This window comes from Sturnira hondurensis, unplaced genomic scaffold, assembly GCF_014824575.4.
Source record: "Sturnira hondurensis isolate 20B ecotype Veracruz unplaced genomic scaffold, ASM1482457v3 Scaffold0004136, whole genome shotgun sequence".
NCBI lineage: Eukaryota > Metazoa > Chordata > Mammalia > Chiroptera > Phyllostomidae > Sturnira > Sturnira hondurensis.
In genome coordinates, this window is record NW_028076767.1 from 53,915,915 (window position 1) to 53,937,019 (window position 21,105).

A 21,105-nucleotide genomic window follows, 5' to 3' on the forward strand; every position below is an offset into this window, starting at 1 on the left:
AGTAAAAATATTAGGATAATCATATACATTTTTTCTATTAAGTTCAAAGCAGAATAGTTTCTGCCTTTCATGTGACAGAAATGACTTAAAATTTAGTTTTAAAACTATGGTACTTTTCCATAGCTACCCTATCTGTAGGGTTTGGTTTCATTTCAGAAGACTTTATATAGCTTGAAATGGTGCTTTTCAGTTAGTAACAGGTCTTCTGAATAAACTTATTTGTCCTAAGTATTTTTGCCAAAGGCTATGCTCATTTTTTAACCCTTCTTTTACACGCAGTAGCGAACGCTGGCTGTGGATAGGTTTGAATAAAAGGAGCCCTGATTTACAAGGATCCTGGCAATGGAGCGATTATACACCAGTGAGTTTGAACTTTCTTGTTTGGGGTAATGTTGAAAGAGTGTTTGTTTCAATAACAAGTAAGTTGATTATTAAATAATACATCCACATACCATACAACTATTAAATTAATTTTGTAGAAGTATCTTTATTGAAATGGAAATAGATTCACAAATATGAAATATAGGTAAAACAAGTTACTAACTTTAATCTTATTTATAAAAATAAATATACATTTAGACTTTCTCTATATAATCCAACTGATATAGATATAATACAGATAAATAGACGTACATAGATATACATAGGTATATGTAGATATATTGTATATAGATGTAGTGGTCATCTTTGGGTAGTACAACTGAATTTTTCTTTAAGAATTTATTTATCTATCTTTAGAGGGGAAGGGAAGGAGAAAAAGAGAGAAATATCAATGTATGGTTGCCTCTCGTGAGTCCCCTGCTGGGACCTGGCCTGCAACCCAGGCATGAGCCCTCACTGGGAATCAAACCGCGATCGTGTAGTTCTCAGGCCCGCACTCAATCCACTGAGCTACACCAGCCAGGGCTGACTTTTTCTTTTTCTTTCTAATTTTTTTTTCATAATGGGAAGCTTTTACGTTTGTTATTTAACAATATGAGTTATATAAGAAAGAAAGCACCTTGATTAGAGGAAATAATTTGTGGGAACCCTAAGAAGTCCTTCAATATTAAATCAAATGTCTATATTATCCTAAAGAGAGGTTTTAGGTAATGCGTATAAGAGCAGATTATTCTCAAATAATTCTCATTATTCTCTAAAAACGCACTCCACATTACCAGTTGTGTCAATTCATTGTGTATTCTTTCTAAATGTAAAATTCCTTGACTTTCATTTTCAAATTGGAGCATACTGAGAATAGTTCATCAAATAACTAGTATTTCAACACATGCCCCCCAAAAAGTATTTTGCAAGCTCCTGATTCTGTGACTCCAGTTGTGAATTTAATACACCACTCACCTCTACTTCCAAAACTGTCTTCCTTTGTTTGGAAACTGATGATATTTTCTAAGTCCTCTCATGATTTAGCATCCTCGTATGAAAAAGGAGACAACAGAGTTTTCCTTCCATGGCATAGGAACATACTTGAGTTATTAAAGCTGCCTAAATTGCATCTACATTGCAAGTGTTTGTACATCAGTCTTAAATTCTCAAGCCTCTCTTGTCTTTTCAGGTGTCTACTATTATCATGGAAAACGAGTTTCTGCAGGATTATGACATCAGAGACTGTGCTGCCATCAAGGTCAGTACAATGCTGGAAAATCTGCATATTTTAAAAACAAATCTGGTATCATGCACAGTTAGGCAACAGATCCTTGGAGCGCCTTTCGTGTGTGGAGCATATTAGGTATAGTGGGAGGTAAGAAGTATACCCGTGACCCAGCCCTCAAGAAATCGAGTTATACTTCACTTGGGAAGATAAAATTCATATTCAAGAAAGCTCTTATTGCTATGCAGTTATGACCTCCAAATGAGTGGGCTAAAGAGGGCTAATGAAACTCTGAAGAAGATATGATTCTGGTGGCCTATTCCCAGCAACAGGCGGGACTTGAATTGGGCCAATAGGATTTGGTCTGGTAGGGTAGGTTAAAGCTTTCTAACTGGGACATGGTATGAGGAAAGGGCCTAAAATAAAGTAGGAGTAGAAGGGAGAGGCCGAGGTATGAGGAGAACAGAGTACAGATCAGGAAGTTTTCATTGGTGGTGTTTGTTGAAAATAAAGTTGGGAAATAGGATTGTTGCCTGATTAAGGAGTTTGTACATTTTTGGGTAGGCAACACAGTATTTTCCAGAGTTTTTACATGAACTAAAGAGGGTGTGAGAAGATTCATCTTAAGCAGATTCCAAGCTGCAACAGATAAGGCCAAAAGACATTAAAAAAACAGGCATCTTCCTTTGCAGAATTGATTCGTTTATTCATTCCATTAAGTAATATATCCAAGCAGCCTGTGATGCTCTGAAAGGACAGCTATGACAAGGTATAGGGCAGTCATTGTCATCACAGAACTTAGTCTACTTAGAGATAAACACAAGTAAACAAGGAATGACAAGGGTTATAGCGGGCAAAGTAAAACTTTTATGGGAGAATAAAGATGGTGAAGATGGTGGCAATGTAGCTGTTAACGCTTGCTGACTCCAGAGCTAAGCTCAGTGTTAGGCATGTCACATGGACAGAGTACGTCACTGAATGCTTAAGCAAGCTTGGCAGATAGGTACTCTTAGTGTAGTTCTCTTACATGGAAGAAACTTGAACTCAGTAACTTATGTGGTCACTGAACTAAAATTTAAACCCACGTGCCTCGGTTCACCGAGCTGTATGACTAGACATTTATGGAAACAGTCAGAAGGGCTACTGGTTTATGGAGAAAATAGTGCATTTTAGTTCAGATATTTTGAAACCAAGCTAGCAGTAAGAAATATCTTATAGTGCCCTGACTGGCGTAGCTCAGTGGATTGAGAGCCTGCGAACCAGAGGATTGTGATTCGATTCCCAGTCAGGGCACATGCCTGGGTTGCAGGCCAGTTCCCAGCAGGGGACACACAAGAGGCAACCATACATTGCTCTCCAACCCCTTCCCCTCTAAAGATAAATAAATAGAATCTTTTTTAAAAAGCCCTGGCTGGGGTAGCTCAGTGGTGTAGCGCGAGCCTGCGAACCAAACAACCGCAGTTTGATTTCCAGTCAGGGCACATGCCTGGGTTGCAGGCCAGTTCCCAGCAGGTGACACACGAGAGGCAACCATACATTGATATTTCTCTCCGTCTCTCCTTCCCTTCCCCTCCCCTCTAAAGATGAATAAATAAAATCTTAAAAAAAATAAATATCCTATAGTAAGTAGAAATCAAGAGACTGGAAATCACAAGGAAAAATGTATATTAAATGAAAGATCAAAGAACCAAGGAGTAGATTTGGGTGAATTACCAATACATCGGTGTAAGAAGAGGAGGAAAAAAAGACTCAAGAAGGCAACTGACCAGAAATGTTACAGGAAGTTTGAGACAAAGACCTGAGAAGGCTACTGGAAAGCACTATTTTCAAAGTAACTGTTCTGGTAATAAACTGTTTAGTATCATGTCATCTTTATATAATTCCCAATTTAGCACATGAAAAGGTGAAAAATTCAGAGAAGCCTGTGAAGTTTCCACAACACTGATGCAATAAACTATGTTCTGTGTAAGTAGAGGCCCCATGTGAGAAAAGATTGAAAACTCTACCAAAAAACTAAATAAAAGAGATACTGATGCCTCCTGCAACAGGAACAAGGCCAGCCAGAGCCATGTTGTAGGCAAGAATCTTGGCCTCAAGAAAAAGCAGTCCAAAAAGTGATGGATGCTCCTCCCAGGTCGTGCCTCCCCTCTCCTTTCTCCTTGTTTGCTGGTTGGAATTTGCAGAGCACCATCTTGGACCGTGTGGAGAAGGGCAATGTGCTAGGAATGCAGAGCAACACTGAAGAAGGAGCCTGGGCCCGTGATGCCAAACTTTTATGTCACTGTTCACAAATCTGCTTTAGCACAACCTGGTATTCGGAAACCACTGAACCAAATATTCTTTTCTAGCTTGCTCTACCCCAAATTTAAAGGTACAAGATTCTACAACTCATATCAACAAAACAGAAAAAAACAATAACTTGCATTTTGAACATCAACATGATCTTATATGTTCCTTTATCAGCCTATTGCTTAGGCTGCTACTGTTTAAATATTGTATTCATTCATGTGTCCCATTCATTAAATAAGTGTCTTAGGTGGTAGAGCTATAGTAGAGTTTTAAAGACCCCTTTAGTGTTTTATAAGGGTTTCGTCAACCTCAAAATAATGTGCAATCCTCTTCCTTCTTCAGGTTGCACAGAGGCTATGGCGAAGAAGCTGGTATTTGTATAATGACAGAGAAACTATTTATTTAAGACCTTTTGCTTGTGACACAAAACTTGAATGGGTGTGTCAGATTCCAAAAGGTAAGTGGTAGTCATTTCTTTTCATAGTCTTTCATGTGAACATTGTGAATGCTGAACCAACCACAAGTACCAAAAGAGACCATTTTAGTCTATAATTATAATTTTAAAAAGCCTTTGAAGTTGCCGTTAATATATTAAGCTCCATCCTGCCTGAGTACTACCCTTCAGAATGTTGGATTATTGAAATTCAATGCTATCTTCCACTTTCATTATGAAAGATTTAGTATAGAACATACAATTGAAGGCTAATTGAGGATAATTAGATCTGGAATGAAAGATTATTTTAAGTAAAAGAAGCAACGTGGCTGCATGAATCATTTTTATTTTGATGCCAAATGAAGGCAAAAATGAAGTAAGAATCAGGAAATAAAATTTAAGCATTTTCCTGAACACTTTAGAAAAAAATTTCAGTGAACTCAAAAGCTGGTAATAGTTTGTGTAAGTTCAAATTCAGGAAATTGCTTAATTAAGTAGAGTAGTGACAAATGGGAGAGAAAAAGAGAATAAATAGATGTCTTTTACTTAGCTTTCTACGAGGAAAATGTCAAGGACAGTTAAGGAAACTCTTAAGACGATTTTTAACTCTCAAACTATTTTAAGCAGATCCTACATACATGAAAGTGTTAGTGGTAAATGTCCAGAAAGTTCCAAAATGAATTTCTGAATTCAATGTAAACAGATTCATTGAAACCAAAGGTATTCAAAGAACCCCAAAATGTTCTTTTTCCTTAACAAAAGGCTACCCTATTGCCTTTAAAAGAGCTTTAGGTGTGACTTTTGGCACAGTAACTGTCAAATCTCTTTCACAGTGACAAACAGGCAGTCCATTAATAGAAGGGGAAGTGGGTGTGGGTGTGTGTGTGTGTCGATGGGGTCTTTCCAGAGAAGACATTATACCTGAGTTATGCCTGATTATTGATTCAACCTGAAGGAAGCACAAAGGAAAACCCTTTGTTCTTAAGCAAGTGGAAAAGCTAGTGGAAAAATAAATAATATGTATCGTTAATGTGGACAGTGTCTCCTGTTTGAAGGATTGGTGGTGACACTCCCATCACTCTGGCAGCTCACTAGCATGCCACCAAGTGTCCTTGCTCCCTCCAAAGTGTGTCCTCACTGGTAGCTGCCACCCTGCCTGCTGTTTGAGTGATGGTGCAAACACACAAGTTCACACCATGGCAACCTTAGGAATGACAAACCAGTCACCACAGGATGTATTTACAAAGAGCATTTGGGTATTTTTCTTTATTATATATATCTTCATTTTAAACAAAGGAGAAGGGAATTAACTAACGTAGCAAACATAAATCAACCAAATAAATCTTCTAAATGATTGCACCCCTTCTCTCCCCATACAGAAGCAAAATTAAAAACTGAGAAACTTACTATCTCAGCTCATTCTCAGTCATTTGAAACAATTACCGATTGCATGATCCAGGGTTTAAATGTTATCTTAACTCCCTTTTGACAGTTTTTAAATTTAAATTTCTAAGGTACAGTGTGTCACATTCACCTGGTTAGAGATATATATATACTTAGAATAACCAAAGTTTGCTCAACTAATCTGTATCAATCTGTATTTTCTATATTAATCTATATTTTCTGGTTTTCTTAAAGCAGCTCACCTCTTAAGTAACCTAAGTCATTGTACCTTTTCTCTATCTCTCACCTGTTTATTATCTGTTCAGCCAGGTCTAATTAGTCCTCTTTCTCTAAAAGAGATATTTTGGCAATCCTAAAAAATCGTTATTGAATTTATCAGGGTGACATTGGTTAATAGAATTACATGGGTTTCAGGTATGCAATTCTATAATACGTCATCTGTATCATACTGTGTGTTCACCACCCCAAGTCAAGTCTCCTTCCATCACCGTTTATTCCCCCTTTACCCTCTTCCATCTCCCCCCACCCTCCTTTCCCTCTAGCAATCACCATACCGTTGTCTGTGGACAGCCTAAAATTTTTAAATAGCCATAACCAGTGTGGAGACCTATTCTTTTTTAAATTGAGAAAACAATATCAAAAATAAGAATCATAGAAATGTTTTTAGGAAAATTACCTATTATGCCACAACCCAAATATAATATTTTATATTTTTGATACCTTGTCCGCACATACATATTTGTAATCTTGTATAAAAAATACTTTGCTGTCTGCTTTTCTCACTAACTCAAAGAAATTTATAGGTTAGACATAGCAGCCCCAACACATGATTACGAACAAGAAACTATGTATGTTTTAAACTAGTAGGCAGCATTATTGGTAAAAATTACCCAAGGCACAGAGAACTGGCTCCAAGAGAGAAACCAGAGACACTGGGGGTATAGGCCGTGTTTTGTATCAGAATGCAACAACGAAATTAGGAATAGCTGTAATTTCTAAGATTCATAGAATTGTGTCTTTGACTTGAAACCAGTGTGACCTATGAGCAGAAAGAAAAGAGAAGAGAGCAGCCTAGCATTCTGGGAGGGCTGCCGTGTGCCAACCATGGTGGGCGCCTCCAGAGGGCTGACCTGACCGATCTGCACGCCGTCTTTACGCGTTAGCGTCTCGCTTTCCATGGAGTAGAAAGTTGAGTGTCAGGGAGTTAGAATGGCTGATTCAAGTACCATGTCGCCGAAGGGCCCAAGGGCATTTGGACATTCCTGGCCCAACCAACTTCAAAGCCATAATTCTTTATAACATACAAGGTTCTCTGTTTCCATCCAGGAAGCCTGGGTGATTTTTATTATTTTTCTCCCCATTTTGTCTTTCACCTTCTCAACGTTTCTGGATCATTGTACATTGTTTCCCAGGGTCTCCTGAGAGACGGTAAACTCTACCCACCCAGGGTTACAGAACAGTGACCCAATTTGCATCTAATGGAGAAGTGGTTCCTGTATAACCTCACCCTACAATGATGAGGATTTTGGATCATATGCCTTAGTGCTTCTGTGTAATATGTACACTGTATTCATTTACTTATTTGTGCTTTCTAATTATTAGCTATACTTATCCATCTGGTCTTCCTTTGTGACTCCCATGACATAAGATAGAGAACTGCTAGTAATACTGTATTCATTAATATTTAACAGAGCTGCTTTTTTCTTGCTGCTAAAACAGCTTTAGGGTAGACCCCACAAAATTTAAATCAAAATGATCATAACATGAAAGGAAGAGGTATGGCCAGAAATGGGCAGACCTCAGCAATACCGAAAGTCCTTCTGAGTTACATTGAAGGCCCTTCCTTCACACGGTGATCTGTAATTGGACACTAAATTTAAGACTTATTTTCTTCCTTACACAGGTCGTACTCCAAACATACCAGACTGGTACAATCCAGGTGAGTTAAGAAATCTGGAATTTAGCCAAAGCTGCCTTTACTTTTTCAATAATACGTTTAGTGTATTTAAACCCAGGCCTAAGTGCCAGTTTCTGCTCGGTCACATCTTCAACTGAGATGAAGTATCTCCAGACAGGGAAGGTGATTGGCTGGGGTGGAACGAGGTCATGAGGGTGGATTTGTCTTTCTCTGTGACTCTAGGTAGCAGGGTCACTTGCTGGCTCACGAGTCCTTGGTTCCTTTCAGGCAGCATTTTTCTGGCCTGAGAGAACCAGTAATCTAAATGAATTATAATTTATAAAAGTTTTGAAGATTAATCCAGGCTTTGAGGGTGAAGTTTGGTTTACACAGTCGTAACTCTGATATTCTTTTTTAGAGCGTGCTGGAATTCACGGACCTTCAGTCATAATTGAAGGGAGCGAATATTGGTTTGTTGCCGACCCTCACTTAAACTATGAAGAAGCTGTCCTGTATTGTGCCAGCAATCACAGCTCCCTGGCTATGTTAACATCTTTTGCAGGACTAAGAGCCATCAAAAACAAAATAGCAAATGTAATTCAAAAGAATGTATTTTTAAATATTTTCTTATTTTTATATTTATTTTATTAAAAATATTTCAAAAATCATGCCAAAATCCACAAAAGTTAAATGTCCCTCTCAAGTGAAATTTCCCCAACAACATCCAAATTCATCATTTCTCATTAGAAATGTTAAATGTAACTGCTGAATGTTTTAAAATATTCAAGGTTAATTATAACTCTCAATTTATAAAATGAGCATCAGTAGATGGTATAAATTATTCTAATACTTTATCATTTTTACTAAAAGGTAACTTTATAGTTAATCTGTGTATCTATTTCTACTAATAATTAATTTTGCAAAATAGGTCTTTGGAGGAAAAATAATTTGTACATCTTCAAATTTATAATCAGTTTTAATAGGACACTGTATGTCCAATTAATGTATGCCCATAATTACAGCAACCATATTTCTGAATGCAAAATAGGGCCTGTGAATATATAAAGAGTTTTCAAACTGCTTTTTTGGTCAAAGGACCTGGTTTGTGTACTTTAGATACCAAAGTAATGAAATGTCTGGAAATGTTACTGGTTTGTGGTTGTGGTGGAATGGGGTTCAAGCAAAACTCTTCTGGAAAACTCAGCACGTGTCAGGACGGGTGTTTGGTTTGTTTTACAGATATCTGGTGAGGAACAGAAGTGGTGGCTGAAAACTTCTGGGCAGCCAATGATAGATCGTCGCTCTATATTGTATGTGTAATCATTTATAAAATTATTTAAAAGAAACAGTCCTGAATTTCCCTTTACTAAATGGATTACTATTTATAATTACTTTTGAACATTAATCCATAAACTGCCTAACTGCCTAGACTTGAGAAACCAAGTCCTTTTGCAGATTCACAGAATGAAGTGGTGTAGAGCAATGGTGTAATGTTAATTGTAGAATTAAAATCACTCACAATAAACACCAGGATGGAGTGTGTAACTGCATTCTGAGTTGTCAGATCTCTCATTTTCTCTAGCTCACGACATCCATGGCATCATCACTTCCCTGTAATGTTTGGAGAAGAATGTTTATATCTATCTGCCAAGACCTGGCTTAACGGTAATTAAGTAATTCCAAATCCTTTCATGTTGATTATGTCATATGTGAAATTCAGGTTCAATTACTAGTTTAATTTTGTTTTCCTTTTGAGTATGTGTCTGGCAGCTTCATCTTATTCCAATGTATTGCTAATGACTATAGCTCAAATTCCAAGTGCAAATAAAGATGCTTTTCACTGTAACTATTTTAACTTCCTTTATCCTAAAGTAATTACTTAGAAATAAACTTGGCACTTTCATAACTAATAATCATATAGACAAATTTGCAGAGATAAACAGGCAGCAGTTCTAGAATATTTAGGTTCCTTTCCCCCTCATTAGCCTTCTTCAATTCCATTTTCTGCCATTAGGAACTGTGGTAACTGGTTGTTATATCAAATGTGTGAATTTAATAGGCAGCATTGGTATACTATAACCTACTGATGTGAATAATACTAGAAAATATAAATGGCTAGAGAAGTAAAGGAATATATTGTAACCTTTTGGGAAAGATTGATTTAAAGAGACTTTCTTTATTACTGGATCATTTTTAAAGTGTACTGAATGGAAATTCTCAACCGAATAATCCTTCTTTTCATTTCTCAGACTTAAATAAACCAATAGACTGTAATACCAAGTTGCCCTTCATCTGTGAAAAATATAATGTATCTTCATTGGAGAAATATAGTCCAGATTCTGCAGCCAAAACACAATGCTCTGGGGATTGGCGTACTTTTCAGAATAAGGTAAAAAGACAATTGCTGTCTTATGCAAATGATGATTGCTTTCATGGTGGTGGTATGGCTCATGATAGAATGGTAGCCCATCACTAAGACAGACTCTGCGTTTTTCAGTGTCTCACCTGGTCCTCTACATTGTCAGAAACCAAGTTAACTCTCAAGTTGGTCATGCCCACAGGTCTTTCCAAAGACTGTGCTCCTATTCCATTGCTACTAAACACTTAAATTGCTGAAGTTGATGCGTCAATGGATAGTGATACATGGAGGTCAAGACTATCTCTATGGCATGTTAAGAAATTGACTTAATTTCTGACTCATAAATTTTCCCCCTTAAAGAAAATATATAGCCACCATCTACTAGTCAAATGAGACCAGCATTTCCAAAACTACTTTTTGGGGAACTATACATATGCGAACCAAATGTTAGTAATTGATCTTGCCTCCAAAGTGGAACTTATGTTTAAATAGGTTTGGGAAATGCTGCGTTCTACAGGGTCCGACAGCAGTAAGGCCTGCTTGAGTGTGGTTGGTAGGGTAATAATATGGGTGTAGTAATTTATAGTTTAAATTTCACCAAAATGTCATATGGTATGCTTGTGTGTGGTATTGTTATGTTACAGAATTACATGCTTATAATTTTATAATAAGATATTTCATAATAAAGGGGTGTTATTTGTGCTGGACCCTCTGTATCTGCTTCTTTGAGATGTATAATGCATATTGATATATGTATCTCTCATGGGATATATTTGGAAATTGAGAGATTCTCTATTTCTCACTGAAAAGAAAGATTTCTACAGTATGTTAAAACATTCTAGTGTATAAAAAAATTGAAGGTAAGCAGGTTGGGGTTGGTATGTAAAGTCTGTGAATTCTTCAGAATGAGTCTCCTTGTGTCTTTCCCCTCTGCCATCCTTAACACAAGGCTTCAAAGCTCAAATTCAGGGTGTTTTCTTTAGAGTGTTCTAGAAGCCACTGAATGACTTCTGTCTCATTGGCCACTTCATTCTGTATGGAGGATGAAATAAAAACATTTTGTAGGCTATTTCAAGGATCACAATTTGGAAACATACTACTCCACATAACATGATCATAGTATCAGAAAGGAAACGGGAGAGATTTGTCTGACAGCTGAAAGCATCTGTAGTAAGGTTAAAATATTATGGCTACATTTTGATTTTTTAAATTAGGGAGATCTTTTATCCCCCGAGGTACTGGGACTAAATTTACACAGTTAATGTAAACTGGATTACAATATTCTGCCAAGGGACAGGGAGACACTTTTTTTTAATGTAGGAGGTGACAGACTTATAGAGGTGACAGTGTTAAGGGTACAGACTTTGAAACCAGGTGTAACAGAGTTTAAAGGCTGACCATACTATTCTATGACTGTTTCACTTATGGGTAAAGTTGCTTAACTTGCCTGTACCTTAGTTTTCCAAGTTGTGAAAATTAAGTGAGATGATACCAAGCAAACTGTTTAGCACAGAGAAAGTACTCACTAAATGGAATATATTTTTAAAAATAGTTCAAAGATCACTCTTCAGTTGCTAGAGAGTGTTAATTGGCATTTTTATGGTACTACTTTATAAATTTTCATATCTCACAGGCCAAAAATTAGCAACCCTCTAAAAGGTGACGTATTTATTTCCGATGTGAGATTTCCTGTGTCTGGAATCTTATGCTTCATGTATGTTCTTTGTTTGCAGTGTTTTCTGATGATTAAGCCCACATCTCTCACGTTTCTTGAAGCAAGCGATACTTGCCACACCTACGGTGGCACCCTTCCTACAGTGTTGAGCCAGAGAGAACAAGGTAGGAGAATTGTTTTGGAAACGTGTTTTCTTCTGATCTCAGGGGGCCAAGTTAGTTTTGGGATGCTGAGGGGAATTAACATGTTTTTAAATCTTAGGAAACTATTTTTTACACAGTAGATGAAAGATTATTTTGGTAGTGAGGTAAGCAAGAGGTATTCATTGACATATTTAGTATATCTTTAATTTGAATAAGTCAAATGTTTTTTTAAATCTCTTCCTGACAGATTTTATTGTATCCTTGCTTCCGGACATGGAAGATGCTTTGTGGATTGGTTTGCGCTGGACAGCCTATGAAAGGATAAATAAATGGGTAGATAACAACGAGCTGACATACAGTAACTTTCACCCATTATTGGTTGGTCGGATAGTGAAAATACCAAAAAATGTAAGTTTTTTTAATCAATAATTTATGTAGCTCTATGAAATCCTTGAGTCTTCCATAAATTATTAGAGTAAGAACAAGGACCTATTATTATATGAGTCCATTTATATAAAATACCCAGAAGAGGCAAATCTGTAAAGACAGAAAATAGATTAGTGGTTACCAGAGGCTGGAGAAGATAGAAGGACTGGGTATGGTTGTGAAAGGGTGTGGGGTTTCTTTTGGGGGCGGTAAGGGTGTTCTAAAATCAACTGGGCAGGGTAATGGTAACACAATTCTGAGAGTATACTGAAACCTATGGAATTTATGCTTTAAGTGGGTGAATTATATGGCATATGAATTGTGGCTCAATAAAGCTGTCACAAGAAGAACAATAACAACATGTGTGTGCCCTGGTTTTCCCCAACAGCATTAGATCCACAGCCCTTGCTTCACAACTATGTAAAACCACCAAGTAGTGGGTTGCAAACAAAAGCAATTATAAATGCTTTATTTAACACTTTGGGATATGGATCTGTTAGCCTCAGTCTCTTGAGGCAAAAAGTACCAAATTGGTGATTAGTAATCATTCTTCCATAAGGGATAAATATAAAGGAGCTGTAGAAGGAGATTAGGCATTATGTTAACAAGTGCTACACTGAACCATGAAGACTGCTGCCTGTTGTTCTGTCCTCCCTGTTTGCTGGGTACAAACCCCCTTTTGCACAAAGGGCAAAGATGAAGAAATTGACTTTAAAGTCCAATTCCCAAAATACATCCCGGACAATAATCACCTGATGTTTCTGATGCAATGCAACTTTGTTTGAGATTGACGCTAGCAAAGAGAACTCTGAATCATATGTAACTATATACCAAGTAAATATCAAAATAATCCTTAGTTATTATAGAAAATTTTGCAGTTATAGAAAAGTAGACACAATAAAGAAAAACATAAATCCTTATCCCACTTATACTCAGTCCAGTAGCTTTTAAACTTCTAACCATGACCCATAGTAAGAAATAACTTAAATCACTATCCAGCACACAGATATAAATATGATATTGCATTGACACAATAGTTTTGTTAGGTAGGGCAGATAGGAAACCAAGGCAGGGAGAAGGAGAAGACATGTCTTACCCACTAGCTCATCAGTCCTGAGCCTGGTCCGATAATCCTGCCAGGTGTTACATCACAAAAAACACCATGCTAATACAGGAGAACGGCAGCCCTTGAAATGCTATGCATCATCTCCACTCCCTGGGAAAAAAAGCCTTTGAAACTGTGCCTTCATCCCAAGGCCTGAAAGGCAGAAAAGGGCCCACAGTGCCCCAAGGAAGAAACCCATAAACACCTTTGGGTATTCCTGTGTCCCCCCTGCCCCAGGAAAGTTGGCAGCACCTTTACCTGTCAATCAATATATAACCTCTTCACTCCCATCCCGCCAACTACATCAGTCCTCAGAATAAAGAACTCTCACTCTTGTCCTCCAGCCAACCATGTTTCTTATGTTCAACAGATTTTCTTATGTTTCTGAATAAAATAGTTATAATTTGCAAATACCAGTTATGTTTAACTGCATATGGTAGAAATGCCAGAAGCATGGCAAATACCAGGAGTAATAAACTCCATCCTAAATTTGGTCTACACTTCAGTGGGCCTGTCTGCAGGCTTTCATTGTTATACTAAGTATTACATATGATGTTGCCTCATTGTTTAAGGTATATCATTGTACAACTAGCTCATTTAGAATTTTTATTTAGAAATAAGTACTGGATTTTCTAAAACTTGTTTCCAGCATCTATTGAAATTGTCATAAAGCTTTTCTCATTCAGCCTATTGTCATGTGGTATAATAATACATTAATAGATGTTATATTAAACCGTCCTTATATCATAGAACCTAGTTGCTCATTGTGGATTATTACTTAACTATTCAACTGAGTATTCAACTCAACTCAACTATTCAACTTTCCCAAATTTTATTTGGAATGTTTTTATCTCTGTTCATACAGTGTATTTTTTATGCCGTATTGTCAGATTTCTTTTTTTTTTTTTATCATGTGGACTTTATGAAATGAACTCAGTAGCTTTCTGCCTTTGTGTTTTGAAATTAGGACTCAGTAGGGACTCAGTCTGGGGAATTATCTTTCCCAGAAGGTTTGAAGAAACTATCAACAAAACCATGCGATGCTGGAAACCTTTTCAGAGACCGTTCTTTAATAATAAAGGGATTTGGTGCAGTAGTTGACGGCCTAAACTCTAGAGGCAAAATGTCTGGGTTTGAATTCCATTCAGCATTTAGTATGTCTTTTGAAGTTCACTTAACTTCTCTTAAGCACTTAGTGTGCTTCTGGGAGTTCACCTAACATTTTCTCATCTGTAATTTTTCATCTGATACTGTTGGACCCGCCATACAGTGTGAGGATTACATNTTTTTTTTTTTTTTTGATCATGTGGACTTTATGAAATGAACTCAGTAGCTTTCTGCCTTTGTGTTTTGAAATTAGGACTCAGTAGGACTCAGTCTGGGGAATTATCTTTCCCAGAAGGTTTGAAGAAACTATCAACAAAACCATGCGATGTTGGAAACCTTTTCAGAGACCGTTCTTTAATAATGAAGGGATTTGGTGCAGTAGTTGACGGCCTAAACTCTAGAGGCAAACTGTCTGGGTTTGAATTCCATTCAGCATTTAGTATGTCTTTTGAAGTTCACTTAACTTCTCTTAAGCACTTAGTGTGCTTCTGGGAGTTCACCTAACATTTTCTCATCTGTAATTTTTCATCTGATACTGTTGGACCCGCCATACAGTGTGAGGATTACATAAGGCAACTCATTAAAAGCCTTTAGTATGATATCTGGCACATGATTTTTAAAATCAGCTACTTATGGTTAATTTTTAATTTTCTCTAAAGTTATTGGTACATTTTGGTGTTTCTACATCTTATAACAACTATGCTAATTTTTATTTTTCAGGAAAGTTGTCTATTTCATTTACATTTTCAAATATATAAAGTTGTGTATGTATTATCTTTTTAAATCTCCATATCTCATTTTGATTATCTTATCTAGATTTTTATAAAACTGATGTACATTATTGGTTTTCTGCTCCTTTTTTATCCTCTACTCCTGTTGCTTGAGGTATATTTATTAATACTACTATATTTTTCTATCCTGGTTTTCTTGTAGTTACATTTTTGCTGATTTTCTAATCTTAGTCCATCTTTTAAAAAAAGGAATACATTTATAATCACATTTGCCTCGACATAAAGTTTTACTCATATCCCTTGAAATATTGCTCATTTTATTTTGTCCTGTATTTTTAATTTTTTGTTTAATGTTTATTGTTTAGCATTTTGTCATTGTTGTCTTTTAATCTGGATATCCTGGGATAAGTCTTTCTTATTTTTGCAATTGTGTTATGTTTCAAACATACAAAAAAGAATAGAGACAATATATTTTGAATAAACTTTCATGTGTACTCTCACTGATTTGTGGCCAGAGAATGAAATCTGGGTAGGCACTTTTATTTATAGAAGTTTTTATAGTGACTATTATAGGATTAAAGTTTTAAGGTGAGTTCTCCATGTGTAGTAAAAATATTGTCAAAAATTTATAAATATCTAATGAGTTAATAACCATTACTTTTTTTTTTCTTACTTACTTGAAACATCAACAATGATAGGGCATCAAGAGCAGAGCCCTGACTGGTGTGGCTCAGCTGGTTCATGCCAGCCTGTAAAGTGAAAGGTCACCGGTGTGATTCCCTGTCGGGGCACATGCCTGGGTTGCAGGGTTCGGTCCCCAGTTGGGGTGCATATGTTTCTCTCTCATATTGATATATCTCTCCCTCTCTTTCTCCTTCATTTTTCCTCTCTCTGAAAAAAAGTGAATAAAAATTTTAATATTAGTATAATTGTGGTTTTTTGTCTCATTTCTAGCAGTTTATCTTTTTAAGATATATTTATTAATGTTGCCCCGATATCTATTAATATCTTATTAATTAGATATATTTATTTTATACTCTCTAAAGTTTCTTGCCCTTTTCTTGTGCTTTGGAAGTTCATCAGGATTTTCCTAGTGACTTCATAGTCAGCTCCTTAGTGGAATCTTTTATAGGAGAAGAAATCCAATTTGGAACACAAAGTTCTCTTGCTCAGGTCTTCGGAATGGGGGTTTCATGATTGCGTGTATCTGTTTGCCTTTGGTTCAGGTGTTTGACGACGAGTCCGGCTACCACTGCGCCCTGATGCTCAACCACCGCAAGTCACCTTTTGCTGGGACGTGGAATTTCACTTCCTGCAGTGAACGCCACACTCTGTCTCTCTGTCAGAAATACTCAGGTACAGCTATTACCTAGATAACTGTGGTACTTCATGATGTTAGATATGTACAGTATTTTTTAGAAAAAGATTATAAGTGAATTAATATTAATTTTTAATTGTATAGCTTTCTTAAAATTTCAACATGACTAAATTCATATTGGCTCAGTAATCAGATTATCTCAAGTGGAATGGGATTTTTTTCAAGTATCATTGGCATGCTTAATTAAAAATCAAAATTAGGTATCAAATGGAATTTCTGAATTGGAGATATCTAATGATAATAAATTATAGTTGAATTTTACTCTCCTTTCTACTCTGGCATTTTTCACATTTTACCTTCTATCATGGGAAAAGCAGGAGGAAAACTTAATGTTTTTAATTTAGCTCAGTATAAACATGCACTAAATTTAGCACTAAAAAAAGGATGTGAAACATTTATAAATGGATCACTATGACTTTCTGTAAGCCAAATGAAACTAAAAGGTTTACTTAAAAATAGGAATCATTCATATTTTCAAAAAGATATTTTAAAAAGGTCTTAAATTGTTTTCACTGATCACAATAAATTTTTAACAAAAGCTATTTTAAAGTTTATTTATTTATTCATTCCTAGAGAGAGGGGAAAGGAGGGAGAAAGAGAAGGAGGGAAAAATCAGTGTGGTTGCCTCTCATTCGTCCCCCTATTGGGGACCTGGCGCACAACCCAGACATGTGCCCTGACTGGGAATCGAGCTAGCAACCCTTTGGTTCGCAGGTTGGCACTCAGTCCACTGAGCCACACCAGCCAGGACCAAATAAATTTTTTAAAAATTTTGTATGTAGTAAGAACCTCAAGTAGATAATCTGTGTACTTCTGAAGAACTTTTTGCTAAATTAATCTTTGCTCATTTGCTTCATACTTTTTAGTAACTGCTCTATTTAGAAAAGTACTATAAAGCAATAATTTATATGTATGTGCTCTTGTGGGTGGTTTAGTACTTTTTTCATGGGAACTTCCTCTGATGAAAACTTTGTAATGGAACACCTCTTACTGAAACAGTTCAAACAAAGGAAGTGTTTGCCACCAACCTGAAATGGTGATTTTCTCACAGCCTACTTTTAGTTATCGCTATTCTCCTTCCTAAATCACATTAACTAAAACAGGGTTGTTTTCTGATTTTAGAAACCAAATGTTGGGGCTCATACATATTCCCTAAGTTATACAGGAAGACTTGGCTAGTTCTCCCACCCAAAATCTAACATAAATGAGTAGATAAAGTATATAATATCTAAAGTATATTATACTGGGGAAAATTTTTAAATATCATATGACTTGTGTGGTTTTGTGTTTTTTTTTCTTTTACACACAGAAATTGAAAGCAGCCAGACCTTACACAATACTTCAGAAACTGTAAAGTATCTAAATAACCTGTACAAAATAATCCTGAAGACTCTCTCTTGGCCCGACGCACTGAGGGAATGCCAGAAAGATCACATGCACCTGGTGAGCATCACAGACCCCTACCAGCAGGCCTTCCTGACTGTGCAGGCGGTCCTTCGAAACTCTTCCTTGTGGATCGGACTCTCCAGTCAAGACGTAAGTTTTCAGTCTCCACTGCCAGGGCTGGGTGGTGGGATGTGACATGTTTTATTGTGCACAGGGTCTCTCATATCAGACTGAAAGAAATCAGAGGACATAAAACCTTACTCCAGTGAAGGGGTTTCATGAAGTATGTAACTTTTAGTGACAGTCGTCTTTCCACTGTTGAAAGATCTGGTGCTTTATTGTTTAGATTAAGAAAAAAGTTCTTGTGGACATGTGGAGCCGATCCCTTCTTTTTCTGTATCCAATCAAAGACTGGGCTGGAGTCGGGACCGGCCATGTCTCCTCAGCCAACCAGGAGAAGAGAGGAAGGGAAGAATTACAAAAGTCAGATGGGGCTGGGTGTGTAGAAGCACCGTGGGTGGTGTTGAAGAATCCTCTGTATCACTTGTAGAATCAGCAGAGTGAAATTAAACCACTCTAAGAAGAGATTAGAATAGTGTTTCTCCACATCTCTAGCCTTATCCTGGACAGATGTCTTGGGTACTTCCATTCATTTCATAGCCCGGCGAGGAATGCCAGTCTCCTATAACTACATATGGGTAGTACAAATGGGAATATTTATGCTGCTAAAGTTTTGGTTATAATTAACAGCCTTTTTAAAAATAAAGCACTAATATTCTTCTCAGTGTTACAAGCCACTTTGCCTCTTTTCTAGGCCTTCTGGATAATACTTTGATACTCTACCCACTGAGATGTATTACAGAGTAAGATATGGGGTGGAGTTTGAGGCTGCATTCATTATGCAGTGCACAGAGGGCGCCCTTTGCCAAGACTGCAACTTGAAGTTTGCCCCCTACGACTACACCAGGCATGACTGGAGAAGCCCTCATTAACTAAACACCACCTAGAACAGTATTCCCGATTCATCCTGAGAAAGAGGATGATTGGCAGTGTGGGAGAGAGGAGTGAGCCCGTTGCCTTGTGAAGCAACCCAGAGTCACGCAGGCCTTAGTTAAGATAACTGTTGGTACACCAGGATGGTTTGGGGCTGCGTGGAAAAGATGTTATCCGAAGACAGTTTAGTCCTGGCACAAACCCAGAGCCAAACCGGAAAACAAACTCACAAGTAACCATCATCTTAGACAAACTTCAGATTTACTACGAACCAGCACTTACCAGAAGCTCAGTTAAAAGGAGGAGTATTTAGAAATTGCTGACAAATAGTTTCTCTAAGATTCAGGATATTTTAAAATGTACCCCAAGTCAAGCCAAATCATCAGCTTGACCTGCTTCCCCAGATTTCACAGTATCAGTTTCTTCACAACATTGTTTTTACTTACTTTCTCTTTGGTTTTTGTTATCATGTGATACTTATCATTCTGTCTCTTATGAGGGCAGTAATGTTATTATATTTCCTAGTTTCAATGACCTTAAATCTCCTGAAAGCAAAGCAATATTTTCAATGTAGAAAATTTGTAAAGTTATAGTAAATGAAAATAAAATACTTAAATTAGCTATAGTTCCAGTATCTAGTGATAAATATAGTTTAATCATCGGGTGTGTATCTTTCAAGTTATTTTTTTCTTTGTACACATATTTGTTTTTAAGATATTTGAGATCATACTGTTTTATAGCTTTTTTTCCCCCCATTCAATGATTTGGGTCTTGTTTCTTATCCTATTTTTCAGTCTTTACCTATGTTTTTCTTTTTTCCTGTTGCTTTTTATTTTTAAAAATTCTGTGCATCTTCATAAGCTGCCTTAAATCTTTAGAACATGACAATGTATAAATAAATAAAACTTTACATTGAAAGGTATTCCAATGAAGGGTATTCCTTGAATAGCTTTTAATGAAAGGTATTTCCTTTCATGATATAATAAAGGAAAAAACTCTAAACATGGTAACAAGAGGATCAGTTTTGGGTTAAGAAAAATTATACTGGGCAGCAGGTTGGAGAGGAAGTGAGCGGTCTAGAGACAGGAGACTGGTCAGAGTCATGCAGGAAATGCTGCAGACCAGAACTACGGCATATTTACGATGTCCGCAGTGGGCCCTTCTGGGACATACGGAGTCCAGAGTGTGACTGTGGCACGAGGTCACTCAAGTACATAGATGTAGAGGAAGTCAAGAAAGCTCAGGAACTGGGTGAATCATCCAGGCGACATTGACATCCCTAAATCTGCAGTAGGACCAGGGGCAGAGCAAGACCTGGAGATTCTCCCTAGTGAATGTCAAGTGGGAGGATCAAGTGGACCAGATCCTCAGTGACTGCTGGAGAGGCCAGGAATCTGGCGGTTTTGATGATAAGAAGGGCATAGTCCTCAAGAGAAATGACTGGAGGAGATAAAAATACCTACTACCCCATTCTCATAGTCCTGGGATATTCGATAATGGAAAAACAAACAGGCTTCTCTTGTGGGTGCTGAAGGGAAATTATTCTCTTAGAAAGACAGGTTTTAATTAAGGTCAAGAATTTAGTAAAGAGATATGCATAGTCTTAATAAAGAGACTTAGTAGTATTCAGTAAAGAGATGGCAGGTATGGGATGATTTATCTAAGAGGAATACAAGTTGCAGAGGCCCAGGGACCTGGGCTAGCTGGGAATGCAGCAGAGGGGGCGGAATCCAGGGTGATCGGAGAACAGGCAACATCACGTGGTCAAAGGGCCACATTGGAAGTCACATGGTGTGGGCGCTCACCAGGCACAGGTTACAAGTGGAACTCCGGTGGAGAACAGCTCAGAATGAAACATTGGTGGGGTCAAGGCCTGACTATATTGTTCTTTATGGTTCACTAAGGGGACTGTTTGGCCTTTGCCTAATATTCCAAATAAATCAGTGATACAAAACGACTGTGGGCCTCAGGAAAGCTGAGCTCAGTGAGTCACTGTGTGAGGCCTGGGGCTCTGGCAGCACCATGGAGAAGCTTGACAGCCCTGGACCCCACAATCCACCTTCTAGACTTCTGCACCTACTCTGCAAAGCCTCCTCAAGACAGGTGGGAGGTCAGGCCCTTGTCTGGATATAAACGACAGACTCTGAGTACACAATAGAATGTAGCCATAAGGAAGCATGTCCCCACAGTC

General features: G+C 37.3%; 1 protein-coding gene across 2 annotated transcripts in view; it reads left to right on the top strand.

The window, feature by feature from the left end:
- The window catches only part of LOC118985789 (CD302 antigen-like), a 144,861-nt gene that overhangs the window by 46,954 nt on the left and 76,802 nt on the right, over positions 1–21,105 (top strand). For both annotated transcript variants that reach the window (XM_037044610.1, XM_037044613.1), the window contains exons 14-25: positions 280–361; positions 1,553–1,621; positions 4,220–4,334; positions 7,618–7,653; positions 8,030–8,205; positions 8,851–8,921; positions 9,194–9,276; positions 9,861–10,000; positions 11,704–11,809; positions 12,036–12,196; positions 16,384–16,513; positions 17,845–18,071. In XM_037044610.1, coding sequence (XP_036900505.1) covers positions 280–361; positions 1,553–1,621; positions 4,220–4,334; positions 7,618–7,653; positions 8,030–8,205; positions 8,851–8,921; positions 9,194–9,276; positions 9,861–10,000; positions 11,704–11,809; positions 12,036–12,196; positions 16,384–16,513; positions 17,845–18,071 — 1,396 coding nt within the window. The remainder of the gene's footprint in view (positions 1–279; positions 362–1,552; positions 1,622–4,219; positions 4,335–7,617; positions 7,654–8,029; positions 8,206–8,850; positions 8,922–9,193; positions 9,277–9,860; positions 10,001–11,703; positions 11,810–12,035; positions 12,197–16,383; positions 16,514–17,844; positions 18,072–21,105) is intronic.